The sequence below is a fragment of the Balaenoptera ricei genome, chromosome 4 (assembly GCF_028023285.1).
Source record: "Balaenoptera ricei isolate mBalRic1 chromosome 4, mBalRic1.hap2, whole genome shotgun sequence".
Classification (NCBI taxonomy): Eukaryota; Metazoa; Chordata; class Mammalia; order Artiodactyla; family Balaenopteridae; genus Balaenoptera; species Balaenoptera ricei.
In genome coordinates, this window is record NC_082642.1 from 19,094,599 (window position 1) to 19,115,396 (window position 20,798).

A 20,798-nucleotide genomic window follows, 5' to 3' on the forward strand; every position below is an offset into this window, starting at 1 on the left:
CCACTTGATCATGGCGTATGATCCTTTTAATGTGCTGTTGGATTCTGTTTGCGAGTATTTTGTTGAGGATTTTTGCATCTATGTTCATCAGTGATATTGGCCTGTAGTTTTCTTTCTTTGTGACATCTTTGTCTGGTTTTGGTATCAGGGTGATGGTGGCCTCGTAGAATGAGTTGGGGAGTGTTCCTCCCTCTGCAATATTTTGGAAGAGTTTGAGAAGGATAGGTGTTAGCTCTTCTCTAAATGTTTGATAGAATTCACCTGTGAAGCCATCTGGTCCTGGGCTTTTGTTTGTTGGAAGGTTTTTAATCACAGTTTCAATTTCAGTGCTTGTGATTGGTCTGTTCATATTTTCTATTTCTTCCTGGTTCAGTCTTGGCAGTTTGTGCATTTCTAAGAATCTGTCCATTTCTTCCAGGTTGTCCATTTTATTGGCATAGAGTTGCTTGTAGTAATCTCTCATGATCTTTTGTATTTCTGCAGTGTCAGTGGTTACTTCTCCTTTTTCATTTCTAATTCTATTGATTTGAGTCTTCTCCCTTTTTCTCTTGATGAGTCTGGCTAATGGTTTATCAATTTTGTTTATCTTCTCAAAGAACCAGCTTTTAGTTTCATTGATTTTTGCTATTGTTCCCTTCATTTCTTTTTCATTTATTTCTGACCTGATCTTTATAATTTCTTTCCTTCTGCTGGCTTTGGGGTTTTTTTGTTCTTCTTTCTCTAATTGCTTTAGGTGCAAGGTTAGGTTGTTTATTCGAGATGTTTCCTGTTTCTTGAGGTAGGCTTGTATTGCTATAAACTTCCCTCTTAGCACTGCTTTTGCTGCATCCCATAGGTTTTGGGTCGTCGTATCTCCATTGTCATTTGTTTCTAGGTATTTTTTGATTTCCCCTTTGATTTCTTTAGTGATCACTTCGTTATTAAGCAGTGTATTGTGTAGCCTCCATGTGTTTGTATTTTTTACAGATCTTTTCCTGTAATTGATATCTAGTCTCATAGCGTTGTGGTTGGAAAAGATACTTGATACGATTTCAGTTTTCTTAAATTTACCAAGGCTTGATTTGTGACCCAAGATATGATCTATCCTGGAGAATGTTCCATGAGCACTTGAGAAAAATGTGTATTCTGTTGTTTTTGGGTGGAATGTCCTATAAATATCAATTAAGTCCATCTTGTTTAATGTATCATTTAAAGCTTGTGTTTCCTTATTTATTTTCATTTTGGATGATCTGTCCATTGGTGAAAGTGGGGTGTTAAAGTCCCCTACTATGATTGTGTTGCTGTCGATTTCCCATTTTATGGCTGTTAGTATCTGCCTTATGTATTGACGTGCTCCTATGTTGGGTGCATAAATATTTACAATTGTTATACCTTCCTCTTGGATCGATCCCTTGATCATTATATAGTGTCCTTCTTTGTCTCTTGTAATAGTCTTTATTTTAAAGTCTATTTTGTCTGATATGAGAATTGCTACTCCAGCTTTCTTTTGATTTCCATTTGCATGGAATATCTTTTTCCATCCCCTCACTTTCAGTCTGTATGTGTCTCTAGGTCTGAAGTGGGTCTCTTGTAGACAGCATATATATGGGTCTTGTTTTTGTATCCATTCAGCCAGCCTGTGTCTTTTGGTGGGAGCATTTAATCCATTTACATTCAAGGTAATTATCGATATGTATGTTCCTATTCCCATTTTCTTAAATGTTTTGGGTTTGTTATTGTAGGTGTTTTCCTTCTCTTGTGTTTCTTGCCTAGAGAAGTTCCCTTAGCATTTGTTGTAAAGCCGGTTTGGTGGTGCTGAACTCTCTCAGCTTTTGCTTGTCTGTAAAGGTTTTAATTTCTCCATCAAATCTGAATGAGATCCTTGCTGGGTAGAGTAATCTTGGTTGTAGGTTTTTCTCCTTCATCACTTTAAGTATATCCTGCCACTCCCTTCTGGCTTGCAGAGTTTCTGCTGAAAGATCAGATGTTAACCTTATGGGGATTCCCTTGTGTGTTATTTGTTGTTTTTCCCTTGCTGCCTTTAATATGTTTTCCTTATATTTAATTTTTGACAGTTTGATTAATATGTGTCTTGGCGTGTTTCTCCTTGGGTTTATCCTGTATGGGACTCTCTGTGCTTCCAGGACTTGATTAACTATTTCCTTTCCCATATTAGGGAAGTTTTCAACTATAATCTCTTCAAATATTTTCTCAGTCCCTTTCTTTTTCTCTTCTTCTTCTGGGACCCCTATAATTCGAATGTTGGTGCGTTTAATGTTGTCCCAGAGGTCTCAGAGACTGTCCTCAGTTCTTTTCATTCTTTTTTCTTTATCCTGCTCTGCAGTAGTTATTTCCACCATTTTATCTTCCAGGTCACTTATCCTTTCTTCTGCCTCAGTTATTCTGCTATTGATCCCATCTAGAGTATTTTTAATTTCATTTATTGTGTTTTTCATCATTGCTTGGTTCCTCTTTAGTTCTTCTACGTCCTTGTTAAATGTTTCTTGCATTTTGTCTATTCTATTTCCAAGATTTTGGATCATCCTTACTATCATTACTCTGAATTCTTTTTCAGGTAGACTACCTATTTCCTCTTCATTTGTTAAATCTGGCATGTTTTGACCCTGCTCCTTCATCTGCTGTGTGTTTTTCTGTCGTCTCATTTTGCTTATCTTACTGTGTTTGGGGTCTCCTTTTCACAGGCTGCAGGTTCGTAGTTCCCGTTGTTTTTGGTATCTGTCCCCAGTGGCTAAGGTTGGTTCAGTGGGTTGTGTAGGCTTCCTGGTGGAGGGAACTAGTGCCTGAGTTCTGGTGGATGAGGCTGGATCTCGTCTTTCTGGTGGGCACGTCCACGTCTGGTGGTGTATTTTGGGGTGTCTGTGGCCTTATTATGATTTTAGGCAGCCTCTCTGCTAATGGATGGGGCTGTGTTCCTGTCTTGCTAGTTGTTTGGCATAGGGTGTCCAGCACTGTAGCTTGCTGGTCGTTGAGTGAAGCTGGGTCTTGGTGTTGAGATGGAGCTCTCTGAGAGATTTTCGCCATTTGGTATTACGTGGAGCTGGGAGGTCTCTTGTGGACCAGTGTCCTGAAGTTGGCTCTCCCACCTCAGAGGCACGGCCCTGATGCCTGGCTGGAGCACCAAGAGCCTTTCGTCCACACGGCTCAGAGTAAAAGGGAGAAAAAATAGAAAGAAAGAAAGGAAGAGGCTATAATATAGTGAAGTAAAATAAAGCTATTATAAAGCAGAGCTATACAGACAAAATCTCACCCAGAAGCATATACATATACACTCACAAAAAAAAGGAAAAGGGGAAAAATTAATATATCCTGCTCCGAAAGTCCACCTCCTGAATTTGGGATGATTCGTTGTCTATTCAGGTATTCAACAGATGCAGGCACATCAAGTTGTTTGTGGAGTTTTAATCCGCTGCTTCTGAGGCTGCTGGGAGAGATTTCCCCTTCTCTTCTCTGTTCGCACAGCTCCTGGGGATCAGCTTTGGATTTGGACCCGCCTCTGCGTGTAGGTCACCTGAGGGCGTCTGTTCCCCGCCCAGACAGGACGGGGTTAAAGGAGCAGCTGCTTCGGGGGCTCTGGCTCACTCAGGCCGCGGGGAGGGAGGGGTACAGAGGAGGCGGGGCGAGCCTGCGGCGTCAGAGGCCGGCGTGACGTTGCAGCAGCCTGAGGTGCGCCGTGTGTTCTTCCAGGGAACTTGTCCCCGGATCACGGGAGCCTGGCGGTGGCGGGCTGCACAGGCTCCCGGGAGGGGCGGTGTGGAGAGTGACCTGTGCTCGCACACAGGCTTCTTGGTGGCGGCAGCAGCAGCCCCAGCGTCTCACGCCCGTCTGTGGGGCCCGCGCTGATCGCTGCGGCTCGCGCCCGTCTGTGTAGCTTGTTTAGGCGGCGCTCTGAATCCCCTCTCCTCGCGCACCAGGAAACAAAGAGGGAAGAAAAAGTCTCTTGCCTCTTCGGCAGCTGCAGACTTTTTCCCGGACTCCCTCCCGGCTAGCTGTGGTGCACTAACCCCTTCAGGCTGTGTTCACGCCGCCAACCCCAGTCCTCTCCCTGCGATCCAACCGAAGCCCGAGCCTCAGCTCCCAGCCCCGCCCTCGCGGGTGAGCAGACAAGCCTCTCGGGCTGGTGAGTGCTGCTCGGCGCCGATCCTCTGTGCGGGAGTCTCTCCGCTTTGCCCTCCGCACCCCTGTGGCTGCGCTCTCCTCCGTGGTTCTGAAGCTTCCCCCCTCCGCCACCCGCAGTCTCTGCCCGCGAAGGGGCTTCCTAGTGCGTGGAAATCTTTCCTCCTTCACAGCTCCCTCCCACTGGTGCAGGTGCCGTCCCTATTCTTTTGTCTCTGTTATTTCTTTTTTCTTTTGCCCTACCCAAGTACGGGGGGAGTTTCTTGCCTGTTTAGAGGTCGGACGTTTTCTGTCAGCGTTCAGTGGGTGTTCTGTAGGAGCAGTTCCACGTGTAGATGTATTTCTACTGTATCTGTGGGAAGGAAGGTGATCTCCGTGTCTTACTCTTCCGCCATCTTCTCTCCTCCCCCATGTAGGGTTTCTTATGTTGTCTTTTTATTATTTTTTTCTAATTGTATTGCATTGTAGTCAGAGTACATGGTCTTTTTGGTACTGAATCTTTGGGATTCATTGAGACTTTGTGACTTTATTGTGATGAATTTCCACATAGTACACATGTGCTTTAAAAAGTCCAATCTTTAATATATACATATATATACATATACTTACATATATGTATATATTGTGCTATTAATATGTTGTTTAAATCTACTTCATTTCTATCAATTTTTTTGTCTGTCTGGTTTGTTAGTTTATGAGAGATACTGAAATCTCTGGACTTGTCAAATTTTGTTTTCTATATTTTGGGCCTATTTTATAAGTACTTATAAATTCATAGTTGATAATATCTTCTTGATTAGTATCTCTCTTGATCACTACCTGTGCTTTTTACCTTGAAAGCAATTTTGTCCTTTTAATTAATAGTTGCCGGAAATTTCTTTTCCTTCTTTTCTTTTTCATTTATTTCACTAATTTTTTTAAAAAAATTATTTATTTTATTTTTGGCTGCGTTGGGTCTTCGTTGCTGCACACAGGCTTTCTCTAGTTGCAGCCAGCAGGGGCTACTCTTCGTTGTGGTGCGCAGGCTTCTCATTGCAGTGGCTCCTCTCGTTGTGGAGCACAAGCTGTAGGTGCATGGGCTTCAGTAGTTGTGGCTCGTGGGCTCTAGAGCGCAGGCTCAGTAGTTGTGGCACACGGGCTTAGTCGCTCCGTGGCATGTGGGATCCTCCCAGACCAGGGCTCGAACCCGTGTCCCCTGCATTGGCAGGAGGATTCTTAACCACTGCACCACCAGGGAAGTCCTATTTCACTAATCTTTTTTGTGTGTTACAAAATATAACACATATGCTAAGTATGGTAAAAACCATAAATGTCAAGTATAATGAATGATTATAAAGTGAACACCCATGCAACAATCAAGAAACAGAACATTCACCAACACTCCAAAAGGCCTCCCCCACATACCCTATGTGCCTTCCCCCATTAGCCTGACTTATGTTAATCACTTACTTGTTTTTTTAAAATAGTTTTGCCAGTTTTGTGTGTACACCTAAACCAAGATAGTTTAGTTTTGCCTGTTTTAGAACTTTATAAAAATGGAATCATATTGTATATGTTCTTTTTAATTATTCTTTTGTTCAACATTATGTTTGTACTATTCATCTATGTTGTTGTGTGTAGGTCCAGGTCATTGGTTTTCATTGGTGTCTAGTATTCCTCTATGAATGTTCCATAATCCATTTGTCTGTTCTACTAGGGATTTGCATTTGGGTTGTTTCTAGTTCTTGGCTGTTGTGAGCTACTGCTGTGAACATTCTTGTATGTGCATCCTCGTTCACTTGTGTGCAGGTTTTCTAGAAGCAATATCCAAGAAGTAAAATTGCTGGGTCCTAGAGTAAAACACATCTAACCATGTGAATGGAGCCTCTGGGGTTGTATAGTGTGCAACTTTGATAGAGAATGTATATTTCAACTTTAGAAGAAAATGCCAAACTCTTTTCCAAAGTGGTTGTACCGATTTATACTCCCACCATTAATGTATGAGAGTTCCCACTTTTCCATATCTAGACCAATTTTGGGTAAGTCAGATTTTTTATTTTTGCCAGTATAGTGTATAGAGCTCTTAGTGTGGTTTTAATGTTTATTTTCCTGATTACTAATGAAGTTAAACATCTTTTCCTTTGTTTATTGGCCATTTGTGTTTATTTTTTGAAGTGCTTGTATGTATCTTTGGTTCACTTTTCTATTGGACAGTCTGTCTTTTCCTATTGACTTTTAAGAGTTATTTATATATTCTGGACATGAGCCATTTGACAGTTATATGTGTTGCAGATGTATTCTTCCATTCTATGTCTTCTTTCCATTTTCCTCTAGTTTCTTTTTATGAACTGACAAACTTAATTTTAATATAGAGAGTATAGTTAAAGATGTAGAGATTTATAGTTAGTGCTCTAAGTGTCTTATGAACTCTTTCTCTAGTCACAAGTTGTAAAGTTATTCTCTTATATTATAGCTGTACAGTTTTGCCTTTCACACTTAGTCTAATATACCTGGAGTTTTTTGATTTTTTTAATGTGGTGTAAATAAAGGACCATTTTACATTTTCCGTCATAGATACCCAATTATCTCAGCACCATTTATTGAAAAATCTATTTTATTGCCCCTCTGCTCATAGTGCTACGTCTGTCATGAATTGAATATCTGTGTGTGAATGGGTCTGTTACTGGACTCTCTTCTATTCTTTTGGTCCAGTTGTCTCTCCCTGCACTAGTACCCCACTGTTTTCATTATTTTAACTTTAAAATAAACTTTGGTATCCAGTTGAAGGCTTCCCACCCTTTGTGTTTCCATGTGTATTGAATCTGATTATCAAGTTACACACACACATGCACACACACTACATATTGAGATTTTTTTTTCATTAAACATAGGATCAGTGGGGAAAATCAGCATCTGTAATGCTGGGTCTTCAAACTCCAAGTACAGCATAGCTCTCCATCTGGTTAGATTCACTTTAACATTTCTAATAAAGTTTCATAATTTTCCTGTAGGGATTATTGTTAGATGTATTCATAGTATTTGATCTTTTATACATTTATAAATTATCTTTTTAAAATTTCATTTTCCAACTATTTCAGGAACAGAGAACTAAAATTGATTTTTAAATATTAACTTTGCAGTTGGCAACCTTGCTAGAAACTCTCTGATTAAATCTAGCAGTATATCTTTAGATTATTTTGGATTTTTATGCTCATGATCATATCATCTGTATATAACAACAGTTTTGGTCAGATATACCTGTTTTTTCTTGCCCAACTACATATGCCACAATACAGGGCTGAGTAGAAGTGGTGATAGGAAGCAGCCCTTTCTTATTTCAGATTTCAAAAGGAAAGCATTTAATGTTTCACCATTAAATATGATGTTTGCTACCATTACTATAAACAGATCTAAACGACCCTTGAGTATATCTTTTTCATCCTTTTATTTTCAACACTTCTGTGTGTTTGAAGTGAACCTCTTGTAAATAGCATATAGCTGTACTTTTTATTTTCATGGAATTTGACCCCCTTGCGGGTTTTACTAGTGGGTTTATATTTAGAAGTCCTTTGCCTATCTTCTTTTGTATTTTCTATTTATCATATTTTTCTATGCTACTTTTTTCTTTCCTATTTTTGGGGGAGTATTGAATTTCTCTTTATTTTTTTTCTTCTTCACTACTGATTTAGAAGTTTTATATTTCAGCTCTGTTGATTTTTCTATTGTTACTCTATTTTATTGGTTATCTTAAAATTTTTAATATACACTTAGTCAAGGTCAGGAGATAGAAACTACATTGCACAGGTAGCCTAACAGGAAAAATTTAAAACCAGAATGGCTAACTAGTAACGGTAGTTACCTACTAAAAGGGGAGAAAAGAAGACTCTAAGGGGTATGCAGTAGCGACTTCAGAAAGCAGATACTACCCCCCAGGGATAAAGGAGAGTGAACAAGGAAGGAACTTAGAAACTTAAAAATTGCCTTCCCACTAGGCTGAGGTTTAAACCTTTGAGCAGAGGTCTGGCTGCTATAGGAACAGGCAACCAACTTGTGGCAAAGAAACTTGCCAGAGGGTGCTGGATGGTGCTGAACCATGAAGGCTGTATTTACGTTTGCAAAGCCCAAGGGCGTGAGCCAAGAGTAAACTGTGGCGGTGCTTAGGTAACGGAGGACAGCCCTCACACAGCTAGGAAAAAAGCACCTCAGTAGAAGAAAGAAAGGCCCCTTCTTCCCACTCTGGCCTTGCAGTGTCTCTCCAGTGCCCTCAATTGGCAAGCCTAACCTCAAGCCCCCTGGCAAAGGAGAGGAGGCTGTGGTGTCTCTAGTATCAAAGCAGGGCAAAGATGGGTTGATTTGGAGCTGAAAGGTAATAAACTAGTAACTGCCACATACTTATAATTAATTTTTAAAATAGAAAACTATCTTTAATTTCTTAAATAAGGAATTTAACATTCCTCTGAACCAGCTTCATGGTCCTTCTTAGATGTCAGTACTAGCATTTCAGTGCCACTGGCTTTTTGAACCCGGGTTTTGCAAACATTTTTGGTTGCTTGATTACTTGTTTATATTTCTTAAACAATTAAGACTTACTTAGGTTTGCCAACATATTTTACAGATTTCTTTACTCTCCGTTGTTTCCCACATGCCACTTCTGCCTTAATGTTACATTTTCCTTCTTGCTGAAATACATCTAGTGGCCATTTTTCAGTTGGTATTCCCACGTGCTTCATATTTTTAAAATTGGTTTTGTTTTTATAATTTTTGCCTGTGAGCTTCCCTTTAGTGGGAATTATCTGCTGCAGTGGTCCAACATGTGCCCTAGGTGGTCATGACAACCCTATGGGCTAGTTTTGTGGTTGCCTCTGTCAGGGCTTCACGTGGTTCCAGGTTCTAAACCAATTCTCACATTAGTTTCCAGGTGTGGAGGTTTCCACACCAAGTCAGTTGTGTGTAACTTCAGACCCCGTGGTCCTGTAGGAGAGAGTAGGTGATTGTTTCCACCCACTGCTGACAACCAACTCCTTGTCCTCATTGGCAGCAAAGGCATTTTCTGATGACAAAACTTTTCAGGCTCCTGTGCCTTACACAGTAGCTTTGCCTTCTCTCTGGTGTGTGCTAAAATTCTGGTTCTCTTCAAAACACCCCCTTCAACTCCTATACCCTGCTGTAGATTTTCTCTTTGGATCATCACCAGAACTTTACCTGTGTTACTTTTTCATCAACCGTGTTTAAAATAAATGTTGTTCATGGTTTAACTAGGTTTTCTATGTGTTTGGAAGAGGAAGGATAGGTTTTCACTTGTCTGCTTTGTCTGCCATCTTGCTCAGTAGTTGTTTTAGGGTTGCTAATATTCAGGACGTGATATATGATACATTCCCTTCTACTCCTCTGGCACTTTATCATTTTCAAGGAACTTGTCTGTTTAGTGAACATTACAATGCCACTGTGAGGTAGATAGGACAGGCATCAATTGTCCCATTTTATTATGAGAATTTGTCACCGAAAACAGCAGAAACAAATTTTATTACACGTCGGCCACGTACTTAGCATAGCCTTGGATGATGGGGGCGAAAATCAATTCAAGTAGCTTCTAGGTCAATTGGAGAGTAAACAGAAACATTAAATACCAAACACAGTACAGGTAGTTGATTAGCATACGACCTTAGTAGATATTTAATAAACATTTTAAAAAATTAAATGTTACATGGCAGGGATTTGCTAAAATGAAAAATGTACAGTGTTGATAGTAGATGCTCTAGGTCAGGGGTCCCCAACCCCCGGGCCACGGACCGATACTGGTCCGTGGCACGTGAGGAACCGGGCCGCACAGCAGGAGGTGAGCGGCAGGTGAGCGAGCAAAGCTTCATCTGTATTCACAGCCGCTCCTCATCGCTCACATTACCGCCTGAGCTCCGCCTCCTGTCAGATCAGCAGCGGCATTAGATTCTCATAGGAGCGCGAACCCTACTGTGAACTGTGCATGCAAGGGATCTAGGTTGCGTGCTCCGTATGAGAATCTAATGCCTGATGATCTGAGGTGGAGCTGAGGCGGTGATGCTAGCGCTGGGGAGCGGCTGCAAATACAGATTATCATTAGAGAGAGGTGTGACTGCACAGAGACCGTAATAAATCAGTTGCTTTCAGACATATCAAAACCCTATCAGTTGGGTATAAAATGGTAATTCACTATTGTTTAGATGTACGTTTCTCTGATTACTTAGTGCAGTCAAGGCATCTTTTCATGTGTAGCCCGCATTCAGATTTCTCTTCTATGAATTGCCTGTTGTGGAAAAGTATCTTCAAAGTGACCCTTAGCTTCTTCTACAATGTGAGGAAATTATAATGAGGAGGGTATAAAAATGTTAAGGACTGCTGCTAACCAATGACTGAGTTTTTAAATACTTGGCCAGGATAAGAGTAGTCTCTCCTATTTTTGTAAAGCTATGATTCATTCTCCACTCCACTGCAATCTGATTTGTGCTTCTGCTATTTCTTTTTAAAGTGGAGCATTAAATGTAAACCAACCCTTTCTATTTTTGTCAAGGTCTAAAAACATCCGTTTAGAAATATGAATACAATTAACCTGACATTTGCAACAACAACAACAAAAAAATCCCTATCAGTGAGTGGCAAGTGAAAACAAGCTCAGGGCCCCACTGATTCTGCATTATGGTGAGTTGTATAATTATTTCATTATATATTATAGTGTAATAATAATAGAAATAAAGTGCACAATAAATGTAATGCTCTTGAATCATCCTGAAGCCACCCCCTCCCCCACCCCAGTCTGTGGAAAAATTATCTTCCATGAAACCGGTCCCTGGTGCCAAAAAAGTTGGGGACTGCTGCCCTAGGTGGGGGGAGAGGCCCTTTCAGTGTGGGGTGGCTTAACGGAGGAGGTGGGTTTGACATGGGCCTCTAAGAGGTGAGTAGGATTAGTAGGCAGGATATATTTGGACTATTCTGGAACAGAGCATCTGCACATGAATAAGGTAGCAGAAAACTGGAGACCTGATTATGTTAGGTCTGAAACACAAGGAGTGGGCTTGAATTTTGTAGAAAGCAGGAAATAATAATTTATAAGTGAGGGTAACATGACAAAAACTTTGTTTTAAGATGTTACCATTCTGCAGAAAAGTGGCAGTGAAGGCAGTGGTAGGGAGAGGAAAGTGATGGCAGGGGGTACTGCCTGAGTAGATAAGTGAAAAGAGGATGTGACTCGACAACAGCTCTAGGAGTGTGAGAAAGGACAAGAATATGTGGTTTTATAAAGTCTGAAATGCAAAAGAGGCACTTGTTTAAGTATACAATTTACATATTTTGCTTTTAACATGTTGTTTAGGTGAACCAGCCCTCTCTTAGAAGAGTGGAGCAGAATTCCCAAACCTATCTGAGAGAGATACAGAAAGCCCCTTGTTCTCTGGCACTGACACTCGGCAGCAGCCTCCAGTGCTCTATTGGAGTGCAGACGTAGACCTGGGTTTGAAAATCTCCTTGCATTTTCCTATGGAAATAATGCCAAATGCTAGAGTTTGGTCCCAGGCCATCCCACACTGGAGTACTATCACTAACATTGTTGCCATCAGGAAAGTACATTTTAGTTCCAAATCAGATACATGAACAAACCTCCAGGTAGAGAAGTACCAGAGGTGGCAGCCAGCAGGGCTTAGGTAGAGTTAGCTCTTGGCACTTTTTGGTGGATCACTTTTTAGTCCCATAAAAGAAGCCTCCTCCCTTGGTCAGTCACTGCCCAGGAATACTGATAGCTGCTCCACAAACAGACCTCCCTCACCCTCTGTGTCTGAGACAGGACCCTTTTGGTGCATACATTCACACGAGTCCTAAGTCAGTGAAAATTCACCACTGAGGTTCTGATAATTTGTTAGGCATAAATATGCCACTTGTTTATGGATTTAAACAATTAAATCCAATCAAGAAAGAGTAGTTCTTGCTTCTACATGTGTTTACCTCTTCCTAATACTATCCAGTCATGCAGTTACATTGCACACAAGAATGTGTGTGTGTGTGTATATATATATATATGTATGTATGTATTTTTTTTAAATGGCTGCTCTGATTTAAGTTACAGAATATACATATGTACACATTTAAAAAATAAAGATGTTGTTGTTCATCATCAACTTCTGGGCTGGCCATCTGGAGTCAGCTCATACCTGTAAGATAGTTGGGTTTGGACTTGTGTTAGTATTGAGAGTGTGCTGTGGCAACATCAGGACAGGTGGCCTAATCTACCCTACCTGGGCCTCTGTGGGACCAGCAGAACTCATCTCAGTAGGTTGGCTGGCCAGGGTTAAGACGAGAGCTTACAGAGGTCCTTTAGGTAAGTGAAATCTGTAGACAGTAAAGCCTTAAGTAAAGGTGATAATGTCTCCTTGATAAACAAAGGAGTTGATATGTACTGAAAAGGGAAGAACTTTGGAGAGAGAATATGGGCAACTGTCTGAGACAATGTCTTGAGTAGCAGATTTAATGTGATAAAATGAAAGGGCTCACTTACCACTGTGAGAAGCCCTTATTCAGATCTTCTTTTGATAAGTCAATCAGTACCTAAACAAACACAAATAATCAGTTCCCTTCCCCAAAACTGCATTAAATGGAAACATATTGGGATAAATGAAATTGATCATAAAAAGGGCCTCCTTGAGTTTTGAGCAGGAGCTCTTTTTCCTTTAGCTTTCAATATGGAACCTTTCCAGAAGGACAGTACTGACACTGACCTCAGTGTCCTGGGAAAAGGTGAATTGCTGTTTGCAGTTGTACCTCAGAAATTTATTTATGAATGTGTTAGAGAGAACAGCTTGCCTTTACTCATGAACTGATCCAGAATTTTAAGCAAGACACCATAGTTTCCTCAGTAGTAAAAATGGGGATATCATCACGTACTTCACAGAAGTGGGCTTTTAAAAATGAGTATAAGAGGTGTTTATTAAAATACAACAACTACAGAGTGTACGAATATCATTCTTTTTTGTCTCTCCTTGGCATCTTCCTGAGGATTATATTTCCTTTACTTCTAACTTTAAGTAAAATCCCATTCACCACGAAAATCTTGACATAATGAGATCCAAGCTTCACACAATGCTGTATTTATCAAAACAATACTTAATACCATAGTAGAAGTTCAAATACTTGTGTAGTGATGAACTTGGATATTCAAGTTTGTTAAAATAGGGTTTATTATATTAATTTATATACTTCAGTTTCAAGAGTATTTTTTAAAAAGACACAAAACAAAAAGCCTCCCAGTGAGGCTATACCTTCCTTGAAGTCAGTTCTGGTAATAGCCAGATGATCCCATCAGAATTTCTGCAAGGGTGTGTTCCACCAGTGAACTCCAGTTAGCTACCAGGAGGGAAAGAATACCAAAAGTCCCTTTTGTACTTACTTTTCCTAGCTCCTTCCTTCTGTGTGAGCCAAGTGGCCTACTGTTTTTCACTGCGACGTCTAGTGACCTCTTCTTTACTTCATCCAAGGGAACAAAAAATTCAAATCTTTAAGGAGCAAAAAGTTAGGAAATGAGATTTATATATTTTAATCATTTTCACTGAAAATCTCAAGTGTTCATCCATTTTCCTACCTTTAAAACAGAAGATATAGACTATTGAGAAGAGCATCTAGAACAGTACTGGGTTACAGCAGATACTCAATGCATCATTGTTATAGATAATCACTGTCCTGTGTTATATTCACAAACCCTGGAAGTGTCAAGAGGCTGTTTGCTTCTCTGAGAAGTTCCTTGAACTGTCGTGCAAGGTTTGCTTGGGGTTTGCTTCCTTCCTTCTCTGACTCTACTCTGGTTGTCACTCTTTCGGCTGCCCCTTCTCTCTCTGAACAGTGCCAGCTAAGGGCTAGGATGCTGAATAATTAGGTTTGCTGGAATTGCATGGAAAACAGTAGTCTTTTCCCACTTACGCCTGTGGAGTAAGGCAGAGGAATCTTAGTATACAAGCTTTGTCGTGGACTCATAAGATGCCTCTGGACTCCTTACTTTTCTGGTTTTTTAAAAAAAAAAAATCTTCAAATTTTTTTAATTGAGTGAAAGATTCTTTAGATTCTATAGTGCTTCACACTTTTGAAAAGTTTGACACACATGATTCAATATAATCCCATAATATTTTTTAATTTTTTAAATTGAGATATAAGTGACATGGCATTATTAGTTTCATGTTTACTGTAATGATGTGATTTGGATATGTTGTGAAATGATCAGTCTAATTAACATCCATCACCATACATAGTTACAAAAAAAATTTTTTCTTGTGATGAGAACTTTCAAGATCCACTCTCCTAGCTACTTTCAAGTATGTAATACAGTATTATTAACTATAGTCACCATGCTGTACATTATAACCCCATGAATATTAATTTTATAACTGGAAATTTGTACCTTTTGACCCATCATCTATTTCACACACACCCCAACCGCCACCTCTGGCAACCACCAATATGTTCTCTATATCCATAAGCTTGGGTTTTTTTGTTTGGTTGGTTTTTGGCACTTTTAGATTCCACATATAAGTGAGATCATAAGTAATTATCTTTTTCTGCCTTATTTAACTTAGCATAATGCCCTCAAGGTCTATCCATGTTGTTTCAAATGGCAAGATTTCATTCTTTTTCATGACTGAATAATATTCTATGGTATATATATATATACCACATTTAAAAAAATCCATTCATCCATCAGTGGACATTTAGGTTGTTTCCATGTCTTGGCTATTGTAAATAATGCCACAGTGAACATGGGGGTACATATATCATTTTGAATGAGTGTTGTTTTATTTTGATAAATACCCAGAAATGGAATTGCTGGATTGTATGGTAGTTCTATTTTTGATTTTTTGAGGAACCTCCATGTTGTTTTCCATAGCAGCTGCCCCAATTTATGTTCCCACCAGCCGTGCCCAAGGGTTCCCTTTTCTCCACATCCTCACCAACACCTGTTATTTTTTTTTGATAACAGCCATTCTGACAGGTGTGAGGTGATATTTCATCATGGTTTTGATTTGCATTTCCCTGATGATTAATGATGTTGAGCATCTTTTCATGTACCTACTGACCATCTGTATGTCTTCTTTGGAAAAATGTCTATTCAGAGCCTCTGCCCATTTTTTAATCAGATTGTTTGATTTTTTTGCTGTTGAGTTCTATGAGTTCTTTATAGATTTTGGATATTAACCACTTTTCCAATATATTATCTGAAAGTATGTTCTCCCATTCGGTAGATTGTCTTTTCATTTTGTTGATGGTTTCCTTTGCTGTGCAGAAGCCTGTTAGTTTAATGTAGTCTCATGTAGTCTCACTTGTTTATTTTTGCTTTAGTCGCCTTTGGTTTTGGTGTCAAATCCAAAAAACCATTGCCAAGACTGATGTCAATGAGCTTAACCCACCTATGTTCACTTCTAAGAGTTGCAGAGTTTCAGCTCTTACTTTCAAGTCTTTAGTCCATTTTGAGTTAATTTTTGTGTCTAGTGTAAGATAGTGGTTGAATTTTATTTTGTTGCATGTGGCTGTCCAATTTTCCTAACACCACTTATTGAAGAGACTGTGCTTTCCCCCATTATACATTCTTGGCTCCTTTGCCATAAGTTAATCAGCTATACATGTGTGGACAAACGCAATCTACAGATTCAGTGCAATCAAAATTCCAGTGGCATTTGTCACAGAAATAGAACAAACAATCCTAAGATTTGCGTGGCACCACAAAAGAGCCAAAGTAATCTTGAGAAAGATGAACAAAGCTGGAGGCATCATGCTCCCTGATGCCTCCAGGCATCAAACTATATTACAAAGTTATAATAATCAAAACAGTATGGTTCTGGCATAAAAAGAGACAGATCAATGGGACCGAATAGACAGCTCAGAAATAATAATGTTTAACATTATTAATTCTTCCAATTCATGAGCATGATACATCGTTCCATCTGTTTGTGTTGTCTTCGATTTGTTTCATCAGCGTCTTATAGTTTTCAGAGTACAGGTCTCTTACCTCCTTAGTTAGATTTACTCCTAGATATTTTATTCTTTTTGATGCAATTGTAAATGGATTTTCTTAATTTCTCTGATAGTTTGTTGTCAGCGTATAGAAATGCAACAGATTTCTGTATATTAATTTTGTATCCTGCAACGTTACTGAATTCATTTATTAGTTCTAATAGGCTTTTGGTGACATCTTCAGGATTTTCTTTATAAAGCATCACGTCATCTTTAAACAGTGACAGTTTTACTTCTCCCTTTGGATTCCTTTTTTTTTTTTTTTTTTTCCTTGTCTGATTGCTGTGGCTAGGACTTCCAATAATATGTTTAAACCTGGTAAGAGTGGGCATCCTTGTCTGAGGGTAGTGCTTGTCTTGTAAAATGAGTTTTGCAAGTGTTTCCTTTTCTGTATTTTGGAAGAGTTTGGGGATGACTGGTGTTAATTCTTCTTTGAATATTTGGTAGAATTCACTAGTGAAGCTGTGTGGTCCTGGACCTGTTTGTTGGGAGATTTATGATTGCTGATTAAAACTTCTTACTAGTAATCAGTCTGTTCAGATTTTCTGTTTCTTCATTATTCAGTCTTGGTAGGTTGTATCTTTCTAGGAATTTATCCTTTTCTTCTAGGTTATCTAATTTGTTGGCGTATAACTATTCATAGTAGTCTCTTATCCTTTGTATTTCTGTGGTATCGATTTTTACAGTTCCTCTTTTCTCTTTTATATCCTCTTTTTTTCTTGGTGAGTCTAGCTAAAGGTTTATCAATTTTGTTTATCTTTTCAAAGAACCAGCTCTAAGTTTCATTGATTTTTTTTTCTATTGTCTTTTTAGTCTCTATTTCCACTCTATTTGAACTTTATTTCCTTCCTTCTGCTGACTTTGGACTTTATTCTTCTTTTTCTTATTCCTTGAGGCGTAAAGTTAGGTTGTTTATTTGAGATTTTTCTTATTTCTTACTTATTTTTCTTGTTTATGATATATGCATTTATTGCTATGAAATTCCTTCTTAGAACTGCTTTTGCTGCATCCCATAAATTTTATGTTACATTTCCATTTTCTTTGTCTGAAGGCATTTTTTGATTTCTTGATATAATTTCAATCTTCTTAAATTTATTAAGACTTGTGGCAGCCTAGTATATGATCTATCCAGGAGAATGTTCTATATGCACTTGAGAAGAATGTGTATTCTGCTGCTTTTGGATGGACTGTTCTTTGTATATGTTAAGTTCATCTGGTATAACATGTCATATACAGCTTATGTTTCCTTATTGAATTTGTCTGGATGATCTATCCTTTGATGAAAGTAGGGTATTAAAGTACCCTACTATTATTATTTTATTGCTATCTATGTCTCCCTTTAGGTCTGTGAATATTTGCTTTATGTATTTAGGTGCTCTTAGGTTGGGTACATAAATATTTACAAATACTATATCCTCTTGTTGGATTGACCCCTTTATCATTATGTAATGCCCTTGTCTTTTATTACAGTCTTTGTTTTAAAGTCTGTTTTGTCTAATATAAGCATAGCAACACCTTGGCTTTCTTTCAGTTTTTATTTGCATGGAATATCTTTTTCCATCCTTCACTTTCTGTCTGTGTGCATCTTTAGATCTAAAGTGAGTCTCTTGTAGGCAGCATATAGATGGGTCTTGTTTTTTTTTTAATCCACTTAGCCACTCTCTTTTGATTGGAGAATTTAGTCCATTTCCATTTAAAGTAATTATTGATAGGTATGTACTTATTGCTATTTTATTAATTTTTTACTGGCTGTTTTGTAGATCCTCTGCTCCTTTTTTCTTCTCTTGCTCTCTTCCTTTGTGGTTTGATGACTTTAGTGGTATGCTTAGATTCCTTTTTCTTTACCATTTGTGTACCTACTATAGGTTTTTGCTTTGTGCTTACCATTAGGCTTACATATGACAACTTACAACAGTCTATTTTAAGTTGATAACTTAAGTGTGAATGCATTTTAGGGGCTTCCCTGGTGGCGCAGTGGTTAAGAATCCACCTGCCAATGCAGGGGACACAGGTTTGAGCCCTGGTCCAGGAAGATCCCACATGCTGCAGAGCAAGTAAGCCCATGCGCCACAACTACTAAACCCACGCACCTAGAGCCTGTGCTCCACAACAAGAGAAGCTTAAAGAAATCACTCGTAAGCTGGTTTAGTGATGGTGAACTCCTTTAGCTTTTGCTTGTCTGGAAAGCTCTCCTTCAATTCTGAATGATAACTTTCCCTGGTAGAGTATTTTTGGTTGGAAGTGTTTTCCTTTCAGCACTTTGAATATTGTGCCACTCCGTTCTGGCCTGCAAAGTTTCTGCTGATAGTCTTATAGGGGGGCTCCCTGTAATGTAACTACTTGTTTTTCTCTTGCTGTTTTTAAGATTCTCTCCTTGTCTTTAACTTTAGAGATTTTAATTATAATGTATATGGTATGAGTCATGTACTCAACAAGAGACCTCTGAACTCCTTACTTCTAGGTTTACATTTAAGATGGAGGTTGCCAAGTCTGCCTCGTAGATAATCCAGGCATATCTTGCTGTTACAATTTTGAGAGAGAATTACTAACAGATTAGGTTTGTCACAAAAGTCAACCTCCTGTGTTCCCACATAGCAATTTTGACATCCTTTTATAATTGTGTCAGAGCTCTCTGAAGGCAACATCTTTCACCTGTGTGGCTGTAGAATCTAGGATGGTGCCTGGTATGTAGAGTGTTCAATAAATACTGAATGAATGTATTCTCTCTCCCCCACACTCTTTCATGATATCGATGAACTCAAAATGTAGCTTTTGAAGGAATATATTAGTCATTAGACATGGCCCAAAAAGGACTCAGTACAACTCTTTTCAAAATGAGTAGTTATTGACCAAGATAAGAGGAAACCAACATTATTAGATGTATCTTCCTAGGCTGGCTAGCAATGTCTTCTCTTAGGATCCCACAGCAAAAAGAAGCAATGATGAGATTCTGACTTCCATACCTTGTGATCAACTTGAAATCAAGAATTAGAATATTACGGTTAAGACTTGCCACCACAGACCCATCACAAGCAAGAAATGTGATTAGACTCTGTCTACTGGTTTGTCCCCAAGGACATGGGTGGACACGCGAAGGGAGGGTATCTGTTCTACCTGCCACCTGTGCTTTGTTGCGGGTGGGAAGACAGGCCAAAGAGCTTGGAGCTTTGGAGGAAATTTTAGGTCCTTAGGTTCAAGGTATGTTTACTTTTGATTGAAAGAAAACATATTTGACCAGATTCAAATCCTTTTACTGCCAAAGAGGCTTCATTTAAAGAGAAAGAGTATGGAACATTTCATAATCAGGAGCACTTTAGTACCTATGGACAAGAAAAGTGGGTAGCTGTTTTGCTAAACTTCCCTGGCAGTCCTTTTCTCTCACTAAAGTATAGAAGCTTTATGAAAGCATAGACTGTGTAGTCCTGTTCAACCCCAGCCCTTCCCAGCATCTGGCAGCTGCCAGGTACACGGGAGGTGCTCAGCAAATACTCGAGCGGCTGAGGCACTCTAGGCAGGCCACCTGGGCCACTTACGTCTCATCAAACAGGGGGTCCAGGGTCTTCCGCTTCACTGAGGTCTTCTTACGACTCGCCCACCTCCTTTCTGGCAACAAGTAGACACGGACGTAGGGATCAGCTCCACTGCTGGAACAGGGCATCAGGTTTCTGATTTGGTTTCAAAGACATTAAAGAAAAAAGACCCCTGGTTTTGAAATACTGAAAATACTCATTTAGAGAAAGCTGTACTATCCATACAGCTTTAGATGGCCTTGAGGATAAAAATGCCCTGCAGTCTAGACCAAAAAAAGCAAAAGTCTGCAGAATTCGGAGGACATCAGATGCATGGTTTTGTAAACATGCATTTTGTAAAGCTGGGTGTAGAGCCAAGTACCATTCCATCTGAAGGAAGTTGAAGATTCTCACTTGAGAAAATGTCCTGGCTCCAAACCACCCCAGACAATTTTGCAGTGGTTGTGTCTGAGCAAAGCCCTTGGCTCTGGAGCCCATCAGCACCACTGAGGATCTGTTACAGCATGCACAGCATGCAGGCCTTCAAACCTCATTCCTTCCAAATGTCTACCTTGTCTACCTTGGGGCTGCCTGCCCCTGCCACTGCTCCAAGTGCCCCCACTCTGATTTTGGTCACCTGATGCTCTCAAATAACCTTTCCTGGCCCTAGCATCCCTTTTTTTTTTTTTTTTTAAACATCTTTATTGAAGTATAATTGCCTTACAATGGTGTGTTAGCTTCTGCTTTATAACAAAGTGAATCAGTTATACATATACAATATGTTCCCATTTCTCTTCCCTCTTGCATCTCCCTCCCTCCCACCCTCCCCATCCCACCCCTCTAGGTGGTCACAAAGCACCAAGCTGATCTCCCTGTCCTAGCATCCCTTTACCTGCAGCCGTTGATTAGCACGCTGAGACAGTGCTGCAGACACACATAGCGCACCGTGAGCTGGATCTCACCCAGCCCCTGATGCCTGAGATCCTCGTCTCTGTAAAGAAAGGCCTTGTCGTTTCTCTTGCCATTACAAGTGCTGGCCTCTCCCCGCACCCCCAAGAAGCATGTAAGTTAATAAAATAATTCTCAGTAAGGTTCCTTTTAGTTGGAAGTCAGTTCTATCCAGCATTCATGTAAAATTATCCTACTTCACAGTAGGAAAAGCATGGCACAGTAGGAAGAACC

At 39.6% G+C, this 20,798-nt stretch overlaps 1 protein-coding gene across 4 annotated transcripts in view; it reads right to left on the bottom strand.

The window, feature by feature from the left end:
- Nucleotides 1–9,643: 9,643 nt before the first annotated feature.
- ESYT3 (extended synaptotagmin 3) overlaps nucleotides 9,644–20,798 on the bottom strand; it is a 50,635-nt gene continuing 39,480 nt past the window's right edge. Inside the window, exons 19-23 of one of the 4 annotated variants that reach the window (XM_059920234.1) lie at nucleotides 20,509–20,607; nucleotides 19,641–19,748; nucleotides 13,499–13,604; nucleotides 12,611–12,660; nucleotides 9,644–10,011 (exon numbers count right to left, since the gene is read on the bottom strand). In XM_059920234.1, coding sequence (XP_059776217.1) covers nucleotides 9,966–10,011; nucleotides 12,611–12,660; nucleotides 13,499–13,604; nucleotides 19,641–19,748; nucleotides 20,509–20,607 — 409 coding nt within the window. In that variant the 3' untranslated portion in view covers nucleotides 9,644–9,965. Of the gene's footprint in view, nucleotides 12,267–12,610; nucleotides 12,661–13,498; nucleotides 13,605–19,640; nucleotides 19,773–20,508; nucleotides 20,608–20,798 lie in introns of all 4 variants that reach the window. The other 3 variants (XM_059920233.1, XM_059920231.1, XM_059920232.1) reach the window with 3 other exon arrangements.